Source organism: Acomys minous (assembly GCF_964271855.1).
Source record: "Acomys minous genome assembly, chromosome: 3".
NCBI classification, from domain to species: Eukaryota; Metazoa; Chordata; class Mammalia; order Rodentia; family Muridae; genus Acomys; species Acomys minous.
Window position 1 is genome coordinate 73,963,597 of NC_140485.1, and position 17,304 is coordinate 73,980,900.

General features: G+C 40.9%; 1 protein-coding gene across 5 annotated transcripts in view; it reads left to right on the forward strand.

Moving 5' to 3' along the window:
* Nucleotides 1-17,304, forward strand: part of CHD6 (chromodomain helicase DNA binding protein 6) — a 163,113-nt gene that overhangs the window by 85,963 nt on the left and 59,846 nt on the right. For all 5 annotated transcript variants that reach the window (XM_084776224.1, XM_084776227.1, XM_084776228.1 and 2 more), the window contains 7 exons: nt 2,088-2,209; nt 3,596-3,839; nt 5,086-5,262; nt 5,720-5,863; nt 8,676-8,931; nt 10,093-10,303; nt 15,338-15,533. In XM_084776224.1, the coding sequence (XP_084632350.1) occupies nt 2,088-2,209; nt 3,596-3,839; nt 5,086-5,262; nt 5,720-5,863; nt 8,676-8,931; nt 10,093-10,303; nt 15,338-15,533 (1,350 nt within the window). The remainder of the gene's footprint in view (nt 1-2,087; nt 2,210-3,595; nt 3,840-5,085; nt 5,263-5,719; nt 5,864-8,675; nt 8,932-10,092; nt 10,304-15,337; nt 15,534-17,304) is intronic.

Sequence of the window (17,304 nt, forward strand, 5' to 3'; positions counted from 1 at the left end):
GTGACTAGAACATTGACTGTCTGAAAGGGAAACTACAGAGTGGTGAGCAGTTCGGAGACCAAGGCAGCAAAGTAGTTTCAGTATCATCCTCTCAGTGGCGCCTGCAGTGCTGGGAGGGGAGGAAGCGTTCAGAAAACCTCTCTACCTTCCCTTACACTGGGCGCACAGTGTGCTGGCTGGTGTGGGCATCAGGGATCTAGGCCAGGTGGTTCTGAAAGCGCTGAGTGATTTTCTGTAAAGGAAACAGAGTAGCTGGTGAATATAGGGATGCCTTTGTTCGCAGCCTTTTTTTCTAAAAGGGAAAATACATTGGCATAATAAGTTTTCTCCTTCTAAAAACACCTATAACTGTGTGTTGTTGATAACATGTCCAGTCCCATTTCAAAGTGCTTAGTTTACACAGCTAAAGTAATCTGTAGGTGAGTTGTCACTCTGTCTTTCTGAAAGGTCACAGATAGCTTATACTTAACTGAAAGTGTAAGTGCTGCAGTAGAAGTTATTTTTCAAATATCACATGCAGCCATAACAGCATATTTTAGGTATAAACTTCATTGTAATAGTTCAAAATAAAATTACAAAAGACTAAAATTGCTGTATAGAAAAATGAAAATCTAGTATCTTCAATTCGAACTAATAGCTAAGAATTTTTTTAAGATCTTAAAATGTCACTTTAGAGGCTCAATTTGTCTATAAGCTAAAAAGTTGTGTCTATATGTAAAAAAAAAAAGAAAGAAAGAAACCTAAATAAATAAAATTTGTGGATAGGAAAGCTCAGTACATAAAGATTCAGATAGTCTCCCAAATAAGTAAGCACTTTCATTTTACTTGAAATTCCAATAGTAATTTTAAAAACTTGATTCTAAAATTATATAGAACAGTAAGATGAATCACAAAGCCATTTTATGTGTATATGTACATATAGTATCTTCCTCTATTGCTTTTCACAATATTTACTTGTTTACGTATCCATTTAATGGAGGGGAAAGAGAGGCTATGACAAGGACCTTACCACTTTGCTAAACTAGCTGACCAATCTCCGGAGATCCACACATCTCGACAGGCACTGATGTTATAGATGTACATGGCCATGGCTGGCTTTTTGTGGGGTACTAGAGCTCCAAATTCAGGGGTTCATGTTTATATGGCAAGCACTTCACCCATTAAGCCATCTCTACTACCTCAGCAAAGACATCTTTGAAAAATAATTCTCCATCAAGAAACATAGCTTCAGTGACGATGAAAGAATATGGTTTTATTGCAGTAGTGGACAAACAGGCTATGGAAAAAGGATGAACAGGTCTAGATATAGCTTCATGGTTATCTTGAAAGTTAATATATAAGGGGCTGGAGAGATGGTCGAGACTGTGCTGCTCTGTGGAGAACCTAGATTCATTGGTCAGCAACTCATAGCAGCCTATTAGTCCGGCTCCAGGAGGTCTGTCCGGAACCTCTTCTGGACACCTATGACACTGTTCTTCCCTATGTGCACATACCCATACAAAGATACATCCTTTAAAATAATAAATCTTAAAAAGAAAAACAAACTTTATATATAGTAATGTGGCCTCACTAGTATTCACAAGATGACTTCCGTTTTAGAAACTGGCATTTCATATGGCAAAATAAAAGACTAAGAATGCCTGTGCTTTGTTTAAGGAGAATTAAAGTATTTGTAATTCAATTATTTCTTAATGTGCTAACTTTAGTGATTAATCAAAAGGATATTTTGCCTGCTTTCCTTTCCTGAGCTGATACAGTAGGCACAAACAAAAAGCTACATGGAAATTCTGTTAGTGCAACCCAGGGAATGTCAGCTTGTTGGGAAGTTGAAATGTAGGTGAGAATGGCACCCAAGAGCCCAGCAAAGCTGTATGAGAGTAGATACTCGGTTGGTCTGCTACTTCGTAAACTGATAGAAGTGTTTATAATCTGGTAACATTTAGAACATGTAACACCATTAAGAAAACTAAGGGGAGTTTGAATCCATCCTTAGAGCAGCATTTGGAGTCTGCTAACTTGCCTGTGGTTTTCTGTGCTATGTTCTAACACCTTTCTAAAGTACGCTGTGCTCTCTGCTCCCTCCCTAGGAACGACCTGCCTCTGATGCATGGCAGAAACTGGAGACATCCCGAGAGTACAAGAACAGCAACCGGCTGCGGGAGTACCAGCTGGAAGGGATGAACTGGCTTCTTTTCAACTGGTACAACAGGTGAGGGACCCTGAACCGCAGGGCTCACACCCTGCAGGTGTATTGTTGCTTTGGCCGGAAATACATTGAGTAGACTTAGAAGAATGCTAAGAGTAGCACTGCTCCAATTTGGAATCATTCCAAAGCTTTGTCATTATGTCAGTTGTTTCCCCAACAAAAGGAGAAATGAGTAGATACCATTGATTGTGTGTTGGTAGAGGGGCATAGTCTGCTCAAAGGATGGGAACAGAGCTAAGGTCCTATGAGGGTGGGCTTTGTCTGTCTGGGTTTTAGTGTTTTGCTATAGGGTCTTACGTGGTCAGGTGGCCTCAAATTCAATATATAGACTAATAAAACTCCTGACCCCTGCTTTTTCCTCCTACATGCTAGAAGTACTGTTCTGTGCCACCACACCTCTTCAGCCTTTACAGCTGCCGCTCCACAATTTAAAGTCCTTGAAAGAGAACGGATCTAGATTCTCATCTCATTCCATTACTCATTTTGATGTAACAGATGTACTGGGTTTGTGCACTAACACTCAGCTGTGAATTATTCCTATTCTGATTCTTATTAGAACCTAGAGGAATCAGGTGAAACATAATGAGATTTTCTAATGATTGGACATTGTACCCCATTCATTATTTTCACATCAGTACATTGCAATGTAAAACACACTGAGGGGGCATTCTGGCAGCCTCATGTTCTAGGGTAGCCTCTGCTACTCACACTGTGACCCAGAGTGTAGCTTATCCAACTGAACCAGGTCTTGGGTCTGAACAGTGAGGGAGTGAGACCAGATGTGGTCGCACCTCTCCCAGGACCACCACTGTTGCTTCTGATCACTAGAAGGTAGCATTGTTTTTACTCTTTCATGAGAAGCAATATGTATCTCAAAATTGTGTGTGTGTGTGTGTGTGTATAATCTGAATGTTGAAAAGAAACTGGGAAAAAAAAAAGAGAGGTCCTAGGGGAGAAAAGAGAAGGGAATAAGAGTATAATGAATGTGTGTGGCATGGAAGCAGAAAAGAAGGGAGAATGGAGAACAACACAGAGGCCGGGGCAAGAAGGAACGAAGTGTAATAATAATATATGAGGAAAATTAGTGGTGTGTATGCTAACCTAAAAATTAATTAAAAATGAAATTTAAACAAATACAGCTTGGGTTGTAGTTATTTTCCTTGTAATACTGTTTTATAGTACTTTTACTGTCTTTTCTAATATCTTTGCTCTATAAGTTTTCTCATAAGTTGGCATAAACAGAGTATGGATAATTTTTAAACTACCCTTAGTTTCATCACTGCACCATTATAAAGCCTTCACTAACCTCATAGGTCAGACTTTAGCTATAACTTACATCTGCAGTTTTCTTATTGGTAATGACTTGCCTGTACTTCTTACTCTCTGCAGGAAAAACTGTATTTTGGCTGATGAAATGGGCCTAGGGAAAACCATCCAGTCCATCACATTCCTTTCAGAAATATTTGTCAGGGGAATCCATGGCCCATTTCTCATCATTGCCCCTCTTTCCACCATCACTAACTGGGAGCGAGAGTTCCGGACGTGGACAGAGATGAATGCTATTGTGTACCATGGCAGCCAGATCAGCAGGCAGATGATCCAGCAGTATGAAATGGTGTACAGAGATGCACAGGTGAGCCTCTCCTCAACTAGAGACTGGTCTCACTTGCCCTCAGGAGCTCCAGCCCTGCACCTCGAGCTGCTGTGGGCTTGCTGTACTGCTGAGGCTGACTTCTTGCTCACCCTGTGTAGTCTGTGTAACATTGTGATAACACAGACTGAAGAGGTGTTTCCTTATCTTTGTGGGATATGCTTGAGGCCTTTTTTTTACGACACTGAAATCTTGGCTTATTGTCTAGACTATGAAATTGCTTTTGAATGCAGAAGATTTTGTCTGAACCTTTATGGACTCAATAAAGAAAATAAGAGTAAGTGTATGGGCCTGGTGTGATGGTACACTCCTTTAAATCCCATCTTTTGGGAGGCAGAAACAAGTTGGGAGGCCAGCCTAGTCTGTGTAGCAAGCTCCAGGCCAGCCAAGGCTACATAGGGAGACCCTGTCTCAAAAAAAAAAAAAAAAAAAAAAAAGCTCTAAGTAAAAAAGTGCATGGTGTTTAGAATTTGAACGCCGAGAATTTGTAGAGGAAATGAAGAAATTGGATAGGGAAAGATAAAAATGCGTTTCATGTTGTTGAAAACACAACTTTATTTTCTATATTCATGTTATGTGTAACCAGTTTACTGAGTATGGGTATGTACTGCCACTGGGCACTGTTTTCATAATTAAAGTAAAAATTAAATGATCAATCAGAGGAAAACCAGGGGTTTAGACAACATAGGAATTGTTTGGCAGAAACTTTAGGCTGCTTTAACCATAAGCTGCTTTGAGACGTGGCAGTGTCCAGACAGGCAACACGTGGGGCTGTTGCTCCACTAGCAGCAGTGCACAGGTGCGTGCATCACCTCTGGAGTCAGCCTGAGTCCCAGGGTAAAACTGTGTAAACCTGAAAAGTAGCAGAGGCGTTCCTTGCGTGTTAAAAGAATGAGAGGCTTGGGTAGACTCCAGGCTGGAGGTAATACAGGAATCATCCTGGCTGCTGTCTTTAGCATCACAATTAAGAATGAAAATGCTCCCTTGTTGCCCTCACCTTTCTTAACTTATGAGGCCAGTGACTCACAAATTCGTTTCCTTGATGTTTAGAGGTCTCTCTTATCTAAACAGCTGGTTCATTCTTAAGTTTTTTTCTTTCTCATTTGAGGAAAAAAAAAAGGGCATGTTAGATTTTCTTCTGTCTCTGAACTTGCTGTTCTCTCAAGTCTACTAGCAGAATTCAGTGGCCATAGTGTAAAGCTCTGCTTTTGGCTTGTGTCATCCTCAGGGAAACCCCCTTTCAGGAGTCTTCAAGTTCCATGTCGTCATCACGACATTTGAGATGATCCTGGCAGATTGCCCAGAGCTGAAGAAGATCCACTGGAGCTGTGTGATAATCGATGAGGCCCACAGACTGAAGAATAGGAACTGCAAACTTCTGGAGGGCCTAAAGCTCATGGCCCTGGTGAGAGCTAGCCAGCTTCTTACATAAACAAACACAAATTTCTTCTTCTCTAAGTGGAAGGAGCATTCCATGGCCTTCTGCACATCCTTTTTGCCAGATTGATTCCCAGAGGGACGTAAAAGGCAGTAAAATACCATGAAATTTGCAGCCTGGAACTATGAGGTGTTTGCAGTTTGTTTCGGGGCCTTTAACATTACTGCTGTCAAGCAATGGAGAGAAGTAATGATTTTGAGTGAGCAAATGGTTACTCTAGTTATCTTGAAGTTGCTGCTAGGATCATTCACGTGAAAGGGAAGTAGACCTGTTAATGACTCTACACCTGTGAGCATTGGCACCCTATCTTTTCATTAAAGATTTGCCCACATTGAATACAAAATGCCCTGGCTAGTTTTTGCCAGGAACATGCACTATTTTTATAGCTCCAACATGGTTCACAATCTGTTTTTTATTTTTATAGGAACACAAAGTGCTGCTCACAGGGACACCCTTGCAGAATTCTGTGGAAGAGCTCTTCAGTTTGCTTAACTTTCTGGAGCCCTCACAGTTTCCTTCAGAGACTGCCTTCTTAGAGGAGTTTGGTGATCTCAAAACAGAAGAACAGGTAATTGGGGCCCTAAAGGACTGAGACGTTGTGGTGGTTCCTTTCACAGTAAGGAAAGTGTAAGTCATTATGGGGACAGGATTTCTTTAAAGTCTCTACTTTTGTAAGATGAGCAGTGCCTTCTCTGTTTTGTATACTTGTTTATATTGAGGAAGGCACCTAATAATTAGCAGTTCTTGTTGCTAATAAGAATGATTAGGCTTCGTGCTTCACCAGATGCCCTGTATGTTCAGTGGTATTTGTGGCTCTGGCCTCAGGAGCAAGGTGTTGTCTTCTGCTTCCCTCGATCCTTCATCTTTCCTACTCCATAATCCACAGCGTGTTTCCAGGGCACCTCTTCTTGCTTATTCACTACACATGTGTGCGGGGAAGAAGGCAGTCATGTATGTGGAGTAACTGTCAGTCTGTCCCGGTCCCCTAGAGTAACAGCTTTTAAAGATCTATTAGACTAGTTTATCATGCCCAACTTAAAACAGTATTAATATTCATCTTTTGTTGACAGAAATCTCTACTAGGAATTATAAAAATAGGCGAGTTAAAATGCTGCTATAAAGGAACAAGGAAGAGCTGGGAATGTAAAAGGACAAATCAGACCTGATTTAGAATCCAGATCAACAAGGGCGAGGGCACAGGTTAGGAATATTTTGGGAGACAGGTAAATTTCCAGAGAAGAGGAAAGAAGGAGGACTGCCTTCCATGGGAGGGCAAGCTCAGAATAACCAGAGCCATGTTGAAAACCACTCAGGAGTGACAGATGATCTGCTGGGCCTGAAACAGGGTGACTGGAACAGAAAGGAAAGCCAGAAGAGTTACAGTTAGGTTGTTGGGAGATCTTGAAATAGGGCTGAAGAGCAAGAAGGTAACAGCAAAGTCTTACAGGCTTTTAGTTTAAGAAAGACAGTTCTGCTAAATTGATCTAGCAACGGAGCAAAAGTGTGCTGGTGTAGAAAATTTGGAGACCAAAATTTTTGAGACTACTGCTAACTGATGTCAAGAGTAAACTCCTATCTGTTGTTTAAAATCACATGTAACTCTTTTCCTCTGCATTTCAATATCTGTTGATCCTTCAAACGCCAGCTCCAACCCACTCTCCATTTTTGGACCATTGAAAATGCATCCTCTTCTCCCATTGCACTTACTTTGTGGTCTGCATTTTTTCTTCTTCCTAGACAATGATCTCCTTGAGGACAAGGCCCACATCTTCTCCAAAGTTGTGTTTGTTGTATTGACCAGCAAAGTGTCTGGCATATAGTATACTCTAAATGATTCAGGTATGAACCAAGTGAAGGGCAAAAGCTGAGCCCAGCATGTGGCAGATTGACATTTGTCCCTACCTTTAACAATTAGCTAGCTCTGTTTTTCTCTTTAGGCTCTTACATAGTAATTCTTTACCCATTGGGGAACTACATTCCTAAATGCCTTTGGATAATAAAATTAGGGTTTTTTAAAAAGTTAGGTTTAAAATTGTGGTCAGTTATAAGGAAAAAAGATACATCAGTTGTCTATTTTATTTTTTAATTGCATCTTTTTAATTGACACAAAACTATAATGGTTTTTGTGTACAATATGCTTTGAAATATGTAGCCGTAGTAGAACAGCTGAACCAGGAGACTTAATCTATGCCTTACATTACCATCTTACTTTTTGTGGTGAGAATACTTAAAATCCACTCTCATAGCAGCCCTCAAGAATACATTGTTATTAATTACAGTTTCCATGTTCTATAATAGCTCTCGTGACTTTGTTCTATCTAACTAAGATGGTATGACCTTTGACCAACATCTCCCCAAACCCACTGTCTGGTAAACATCATTCTACTTACTTGTTTGAAGAAGAAATTTGTTTTAAAACACACTACATACAAGCTCTCAAAAGCTTACAACATAAAAGCATGTTCATCATCGCCTAAAACTTGCTTCAGGAAGCATCTCTTCCTAACCACCCCATAGGTTGTGCTGTTTCTTCAGGAAGCAGTGCTGCAGGAGGACCTGCCCCGATAGGAATGTTGAACAGCCAGCCCTTTCTGGCTTTAGAACATAATTTCTTTTATTTTCTCATCACAGTTGATCTTACTGGAATCACACTTGAGCTGTATGTATCTTCACTCAGGTGCTTTGACATTGTGTCACCTACCCTGTCATTGTCTTCCTGGAAGAGGGACCAGTTACCTTGTTGGTTCAGTTTAGTGAATGGAGATCTGTGTGAGGGTGTGGTCTCTTAGACACATAGCCAGGCTACAGCAGAGAACACTACCAGGCTTGAAATGGCCCTGATACAACAGCTCCCGTGATGTTACTGTACAACATTAATTCTTCACACACACCTATGTATAAAAACAAATACTGCTGCTGTTACTTGAAAGGCATAGGATAACTCCATTTCAAACCGCCTCTAGTTCTTAATTCTGTCCTTTTCACATCTCATTCATCCTTCTTAATATATCTATGTACCTTCTAACAAGACAGGGTATTCTTCATATAGCCTCTGTGCATGTGTGTGTGTTAGAAGAAGAGCAAGAAAGGTTTGTTTCCTCCATCCTAGAAAATAGATACTGTCTTCCTTCTCCCTTTTTATCCTTTTAAGAGGTTGCCACATAGATTCTCAATAATTTGTGATTTGAAACCAGATCCCTTCTTCCTCCAGATATTACCGTAAGCTCCCCATTTTCAGGGATCAATCTATGACATTTTACGTCATTTTTATTACCTCAATGCTATGAGGACATTGAAGACATTATAGTAAATGTTGAAACACCATAGTGATCATTTAGTCCAGACTGTGGTAAATAAATGGCTATCCTTTTTCTGAACAGGTAAAGAAATTGCAGTCTATCCTAAAACCGATGATGCTTCGGCGCCTGAAAGATGATGTGGAAAAGAACCTTGCTCCCAAGCAAGAGACCATCATCGAAGTAGAACTGACCAACATCCAGAAAAAGTACTATCGTGCCATCCTGGAGAAAAACTTTTCCTTCCTGACCAAAGGTGCAAATCAGCACAACATGCCCAATCTTATTAATACCATGATGGAGCTGAGAAAATGCTGTAACCACCCCTACCTGATCAATGGTGAGTCAGGGCAGTAGGGAGCAGTAACTCTGGACAGGCGTGGGTCTCTGCGGAAAGCCAGTGATAAGCAAAGGCCTCTTTATGCTAAGTTCTCTTTATACGCTAGACTAGAACATAATATTTGTCTTTTTACATGGTATAGAACAGCTTCAGAGAGGCTGATGGATCTTCCTGAGTAATATAAGAACTCCTACCAGTCCTCTGCTTCCTTCTAACAAAGAGTGGATGTTACCCTTCAGTTTGCTACCCTGATGATACATATTCTCACCCAAAATTTCCATGTGAGAACAGAGAAATGTGTTACTTATTTGAATGAATGATAATGCAGCAGTGAAATTAAACGTCTGCACTAAGTTCAGTCATATTAGTCACTGACTAGTTAGAGAAAGTGTGGCGGTGTGTGTGTGTGTGTGTGTATCTATTATTTATGTGTAGACCAGAGGTCTACATCTAGTGTGTTCCTTAATCACTCCACACCTTATTTTTGAGACAGGATCTTTCACTGAACCAAGAGTTTAGCAGTTCAGCTATGCTGGCTGGCTACGAAGCCCCAGGTATCCCTTTCTCCCCGTCTCTTCCCCTGCACTGGGATTGCAAGCGTATGCTACCTCCTCATCTTCTTTTTACTTTTTTTTTTTTCCCCATTCTCATTTTCTTATGTGGTGCTGAGGATTGCCACAGACCTGGGTTTTTGGGTAGTTTGCTTTGGGTTTTTTGTTTTATTTCGTTTTTGTGTGTTTGGTTGGTTGATTTGAGGAGGGTTTGTTTGTTTTCTTGGTTTTTTGTTTGTTTGGTTTTGGTTTTTTTTAGCAGTGAAACTTCTTGAGGAGTAGTGATAGTATTGTGACTCAGATTCTTTTATAGCTAATCTTGCAATAGCAAGAAATGTGAAAGTGTTTTTGCCAAATCTCTGGGTAATTTTCTTTTCCTGACTAAGCTGAGTTATAGCTTGACATCTTCGACTTTGGATTTCCTAGAGGAAATTCTAAGAAAGCAAGGTGGCCTTCCTCCTACAGCAAACTGACTGCTAAGGCTGCCGACCAGATCACCCCCCGAGGCCAGAAGTTAGGGATTGCCGGCTTCCCCGGAGTCTACAAAACAGGAACAGCTTTTAATTACATCTTACTCAAGAGTGCTTTTAAGTAGTTCTTTCTTTTTCAGGGGCAGAGGAAAAGATTCTGGAAGATTTCAGGAAATGCCATAGCTCTGAAGCCTCTGACTTCCAGCTTCAGGCCATGATCCAGGCAGCTGGGAAGCTGGTGCTGATCGACAAGCTGCTCCCCAAGCTCATTGCTGGTGGCCACAAAGTGCTCATCTTCTCTCAGATGGTGCGCTGTCTCGACATCCTGGAAGATTATCTCATCCAGAGGAGGTGAGACTGTCCGTCATCAGCATTCTCAGCCGGCCTGCTAACAGTGTATTTCTTTAACATTCATTCACATATGTTTTAACTGCAAAACAGTCACCATTAGAGAAAAGGAATGTCTTTTAAAGACAGACTGAAGTCCATTGTTAATCTCAGGACCAAGTAGTCTCATATTTAACTGTCTGGAGTAAATTCATAGCTTTTATAGTGTGGAGTTACTGTTTTGCTTAAGAAAAAATTCCATGCTTTTGTATATTTGCCTAAGTTAGAAGAAATAGAATTGCAGTAGCATTAGGGAAGGGTAAGGAAATGACGCAGCAATATTCTCATTGTGCAGTGTGATAGAAGTATGTCCTGGAAGGTGTTACTTCCTTAAGTTTCTGAAGTTATTTCAGCCAGCAGCTCGGGAAGAATTATTTGTCCACTCAGTGGCTCTCGGGGGCTTTGTGGCCCTAACTTTCCTTCCAGCCCTGTAGTTCTTGGGCCTGACTTCCATGCTTGTGCAGGTGAGAAGAATGGTGTTGTAGGGCCTGCCCTGGTCCTCTCATGCTGTCTTAGGTTCTGTCACTGTGATACACCAGTGATCTGAAGATGATGATAGATTTTTAAGAATGCCCCGTAAGGATAAAATGTCTCAAGATTGTAGAAGTTAGTAGTGTTAACACTACACGTCTTTCTTCTCAAGTAGCAAAATCGGAGTAGGTCTAAGCTGCCTTAGCAAATGCTCCTCCTTGACGAGTGTGTTTGTCTTCATAACTTGCATCTCTTCATAGGAAGAATGCTGAAGGAAACGGCACACTTCACTGTGGATGTGCTGACTTCTAATATGCATAGATCATTCTTCAAGGTCAGGCAAGGTGATAAAAAGCCCTTTGAGCACATGGTAGAAAACTGCTGAGACATGTCATTGTCTTCTTGGAAGAGGCTAACAGGGCGAAACCAGAACCAACAGAGCAGTTAGGTATCTTGTCAATTCACTGTAGATACGAACTTAGTGCCAAAGCACTTCCTCTTTATAAATACATCACTCTTCAAAAATATACAGGCCTGTTGGGGGTGATATTTTATTTGAGTAGTGAGTTACAGTGCAGTGAACAGACTCTTTAGGTTCTCTTTTAGGCCGTTTTTCCTATGTTGCTTATTGTAATTTGTGTTCCAGTCAAGAGTTCTGATTCTCCTTAAAAATATGTGTAGCAGGACACCTTGGACAAGTCCTTGTTTGCCTAATATCCATAGATAATTTACTTCCATTTCCATTATGTCTAATTATCTAGTTTTCTTTTTTTTTTTTTTTAAGCTTTATTTATTATGTATACAGTGGCTCTGCCTGCATGTACACCTGCAGGCCAGAAGAGGGTGTCAGATGGTTGTGAGCCACCATGTGGTTGCTGGGAATTGAACTCGGGACCTCTGGAATCGCAGTCAGTGCTCTTAACCTCTGAGCCATCTCTCCAGCCCAGATTGTCTAGTTTTCTATTAAAGAAAATAGGACATCTTTCCCACCATTCATTATACTATTCATTACATTTACTGAAGTATTATAAATGTCAGATGTGTGTCCATTCTTTTCATTCTTCCTATAGATGTGTCTATCCTTGGCACTGGAGAGCTAGTTCAGTGGTTACGAGCACTTGCTGCTCTTCCAGAGATCCCACATTCAGTTCTCAGCTCGCAGCTCTTTGATTGCCTGGAACTCCAGCTCCAGGAGACTCAGCACCCTCTTCTGGCCTCCACAGGCACTGCTTGTACATACATGGCATACACATAGAAACCCATACACATAAATAAAAATCTTCTCTTTTCTTGCTCACATATTATTCTAGATGAACTTCAAAGTTATTCTTTAAACTCACCTGTGACCACTCTAGACCCTAGTTGCAATGTATATGTAAATGTGTATTTTATAAAAAGGTAGAGAGCTATATCTACCATAGAATTCTGTTGGATTTTATACATTAAGTAGACATAGATTGATGTCTTTGCAAAATCGAGAAACGTGCTACTCTCAGTATCTACCAGGCCTTTTATGAACACTGTTGAGTTAATAAATATGGAGGGCCATCTACGTAGCTTTTGGTGAGACCTGAGGTATAGATTCATAGTGAATAAAACAGCACAGCTCCTAGTGTTCCATGACCAGTTCTGCTTATTTCTTATTGAATTTTACACTAAACATTTTACATGCTTATGGAGATTATAAATGTGAGCACTCTTGCTCTCGTTTTCTCAGTGTGTGTGTGTGTGTGTGTGTGTGTCTGTGTGTGTGTGTGTGTGTGTGTGTGTGTGTGTGTGTGTGTGTGTGTGTGTGTTTTCCAACAGCTTATTGCTGGCAGACAAGAAAATTGTTCATTTCCCTTCAGCCTTTCTGAGGTCAACAATTCTTGTGCCAAAAACATGTCATCCCCACCCCTAGCCTGTCCCTCAGAGATTTTTTTCCAGAGTACCACCTGCTTCTTGTTGACAACCGACAGTTTCTCAGAACTACAGCTTGATAAGCCACATTAATTTCTAGGGATCTCGTTCAAAATACAGTTGTCACAGAGGGTTAGTTGCTGAAGTTTGGTGTGGAAAATGTTATGGTATCTGATTTCTTCATTCGAAGTTATTAGCCCTCAAGGTTTTCTTTGTTCTTGCTGCTCCAGCTGTCAGTTGGTTTTATCCTCATTTAATTTCATGCCAGACTCTCATACAGATGTGGGGCATAGCCAGAAGATCTGGCTTAGAAGTAAGAAGAGAGTGAGGAGTGATTTAACAGTTCACATAATCCATTCTTAGGTTTTTCTTTGTGAGCTCTCCCTCAAAACTGAACAAGTGATCACGATGATCCTCAGGCCTCTGGATTTTTGTTGCTCAGGAGTGTCTTGTCATAGACCCGTCCTTTGTTCCTGAGGCAGTACTGTTGACATAGTAGAAGGGAAGGAAGGGGGCTGTTGTTTAATAGAACCGCAGCTCTGTCTCCTCACTGCGACCTGGGCTGCTTTTGCCCATGGTACACAGCACAGTGGATGCAGCACTATGTCATCAGCACCATTTGATACTTAGTTATGCTCCCCGAGTCCTCCTTCAGACTTACAAGTTCCCAAACTTTACCAGCGTGTCCTTTAATTGCTCTTTTTAGTTCTTAAGAATACTCCTCTGTCCAGCCCTGAGTTACTGTGGGTTACTGTGAGACCATCATTCATTGTCGGGTGCCTCTGCCTTCACCTTCGTTACCAGCTTGGGGCTGAGCACACAGATCTGTTTGTATGTTGTGGTCTGTGAAATTTCCATAGATGGGAAATGAGGGTGATGAGAGAAATACCTCTTAGGATTGCAGTGAGAATGAAATGCAGTGATGCATAATCAAGTGTGTGCTGCATACTAGTGTTGTACAGAGCAGACACCTACAAACTTGCTTCTATCAGTGTTGTGGTGGTTACAAACGTAAGATTAAAGTACAGTCTTTTTCATCTTATATCACGAAATCTCCGTCAGCCTGTCTGACAGTCCTTCCCCAGACTCTCCTGTCATTTGCTCCTCTAGCTCCCATAAAACTATTTTTGGATATGTTTTAATTTTAAGAGAAAGCAGTAACAGAAATCACACACACACACTTGTAGATGTGGTTACCTTGTGAGTGTGTGAGGGAAGACAGCATCAATGTTGCTTTTTGCTTTGTTGTTGGCATGTAAGTCTTCAATGGTTTCTTTCCTTGGCTGGCTTCTTTATACGCTCTTCCTTTTCTCAGCCACGTTAGAGCTGCCTTGCTGAACTTTGTTTTCAAAGCCATCCCCACACAGAGCCATCTACTACTACAGTCCTTGTTTCTGTTTAACTCTTGCCAGTTATTTCACTGGCTTTAGAGATCGTCCGTGCTCTTGGCATTGATGGGTTTTATATGACTTGGTCTTTTTCTTTAAAAACAGTTTTTCAAAGGCTTACTTGCTTTATTTGTACAGATTTTTTACCTACAAGCATGTCTGTGAGCTATTTTTTGCCTGGTGCCTAAGGTTGTCAGAAGACAAAGTCAGCTACCCTGGAACTGGAATTACAGATGGTTGGTTGTGAACCACCATGGAGGTGCTGGGAATCAAACCTTGTCCTCTGCATGAGCAGCCAGTGCTCAAACCACTGAGCTCCCTGCCTTGGTCTTTTTCACAGAATGTTCTTAGTACTTCTACTTGGCTGTTGAATTTTGTCAGCTGTGGTGCCAGAGTAACTTGTTCCTATAAATTTACTTGTCAGTGGGATAAATCAAAAGGATATAAAAAGATTCAGGAAAAATAAGACTTCTTATGCATTACTGCTCTGTTGGTTTCTTGGTATCCAGCATATGAGTGGACAGTAGCAATATGTCCCCTAAACATCTTCATTTCCAGTTCTTTATCCTCTTGACTTTCACCCCACCGTGCTAGGGGTTGAAGCAGGTGCTCTCCCACCTCACTCCATTGTCCTCTGCGTGTTCTTTAGTCTTCCTGTCGCAGCACATCTTAGATTAAATCATGATTGTGATGTAACTGTACACATGGAGTTTTGCTCTGTACCTTTGGAGAAACTGACAGGGTGGAAGTGGCGAGTTCATATCCCAGGTCTGGCAATGCAAGGCTCCTTACCACTTCCGATTACCCTGAGCAATTGGAAGCTGAAGTGAACTCTGAGCCCCTTTTATGAGCACCACTGAAATCAATAGTTGAGGCTTATATTTGCTTTTCTGCCAGGAAAGTGGTAGGGTGACGTTCTCTGCAAGTGTAAACTTGGAAATTCATGAGAATACATGGCTTGGACAACTTACTGGGGATCACTACTTTGTGATTTTAAGTCTTGTAGTCATCCTTAATTTATGGCTGGCTTTTTACTCTGTTTTTTATTGTTTCACAAGGAAGACATTTTTAGATGCAACTGCTCTGCTCTTCTGTAGAGGGTGGAATTCTTTAAAGACTCTTGTCATTTGGTCCAAATTTAAAAGTGAAGGCTTTGAGGCCACTGGGCAGTAGCTTCTTGATTGTTTGTTCTTTCAACTGTGATTAACACCTGGGCTTTCATTCATTTGGGTCCCCTCAGATACACCTATGAGCGAATTGATGGGCGAGTACGGGGAAACCTGCGCCAGGCAGCCATCGACCGGTTCTGTAAGCCAGACTCAGACCGCTTTGTCTTTCTTCTGTGCACCAGAGCGGGAGGCCTGGGGATCAATCTCACAGCCGCTGATACCTGCATCATATTTGATTCTGACTGGAACCCACAAAATGACTTGCAGGTAACCATTAGGATGATACTCTTTACTTAGCTGCCCTAACTACCCAGAAGTTGATAACAAAGTCTGGCTTACTTTTAGATTGTCTGCTGTGCCCTCGTGCTATGGCATCGGCTCTTAGGGATTTGACAGGACAAGAAACTAAATGAAAAGTAGGTATTGACCTTCCCACTAATCAAAGTGTAGTTCTCTCCCTTCGCTTGAAGTCAAGTGATAACTTCCAGTGAGAAACTCCAAACACAGAGTAGAACTGCTATTCTCAAACTTAATTGTCTGCCATTTTCCCTTCCGTTTATTTGATGTCACATGACATTTGCAGTAAATGAATTTTAGAAATAAAAAGAAAAAAAAATGGGAAAGCTCCATTGTGGCAAAGGGACAGGCAGGCACTCTCACTGGTCTGATTGCTCTCCATTTGATGCAGTATGTTGGAGGTTATATGTGTCCAGTTTAGTGGCTTTGTAGATTCTATTTTCCTATTGCAACCAAATTAAATAACACGTAACTTACTGCAGAAACATGTTAAGCATAGGAAACAGTGAATGGCTCAACAAGTAAAGGTGCTTGCCATCAGGCCTGACAGCCGGAGCTTGGTACCCAGGACCCACGTGGTTAGAAGAAGAGAACGAACTCCTTCAATTTGTTTTTCTGGCCTCCATGTGTACACTCTCTCATGCATGCATGCCTACACATGCACACACAGTTACAATAAATAAATGTAAGTGTAATAAAAGCAAGTATAATGAGCAATAAGAGTAGTTCCTTGAATCTTGGAGTTCATCAGCTCTGTTTCAAAATAAACTCAGTGGCAGCTTTCAGATTATACAGTGAGCCAGCCAAAAATATTCCAACATCTCAGGAAAACTATTAGAAGATAGACTCACATCCATTATTATTCATGACTAACTTCATTTTAATGTATACTGAATCTTGGGATATTTGCTAATAGTAAGATTATTAGTTTATAGGGTAGCAAGAATATGTAAATGACTCAAAATCTAACAGGTTGTTGATCAGGAATATTTGAGGCCACTGGTTCATTTAACTCAAGACAGACCTTAGGTAGTGCTGCAAGGGAAGGGATTCGGGAAAGAGGATATTAAACTGAAGCAGGGTAGGGCTTCTTTCCTACCTGTCCCTTCCTCAGCGACATTCTCCTTTGTTCTTTTCATTTAATAAGTCTCTAATCCTTTGTGTGATGAAAACAATCTACTAGTTGAAAGCCAGTGCTTTAAATATTAAATTGGCTAAAACTTCAGAGAAATTCCATAATAAATTATCGCAAAGTAAATTGTGTGGGATTATGTTCAATATCTGGCTTCAAAGAAAACTGATGGTTATAAATAATTCACTGTCAGTTCTTTGTCCTGGCGAAGGAGTTAGAGTCAAATATGGGTTGCTAAATATCATAAGTATACAAATTTGAAGAAGTAACATATATACTCAGCATTGATATTGAAAGGCAAAAGCTAGTATTTGTTCTCTCTATTAAAAAGAGCCTACTGAGCCCGGCATGGTGGCGCACGCCTTTAATCCCAGCACTCGAGAGGCGTGGGGGAGTCAATGGTAATGACAACCCAGGTCAGGGTTAGAATTTTAATGTTTTGGCTCTTGGTCTTCCAGACTAGCTTCTCTGTTTCTGACCCACCTGTTTCTGTTTTAATTGCTTGTTATTAAGGTTTTATAATTTGGTGGGAATTACTTTTTCTCTTTTTAATGTGTCACCAAACCAGCTGAAAAATAAGAAATGAAAAGTGTAGGTAGTTTAAAGACA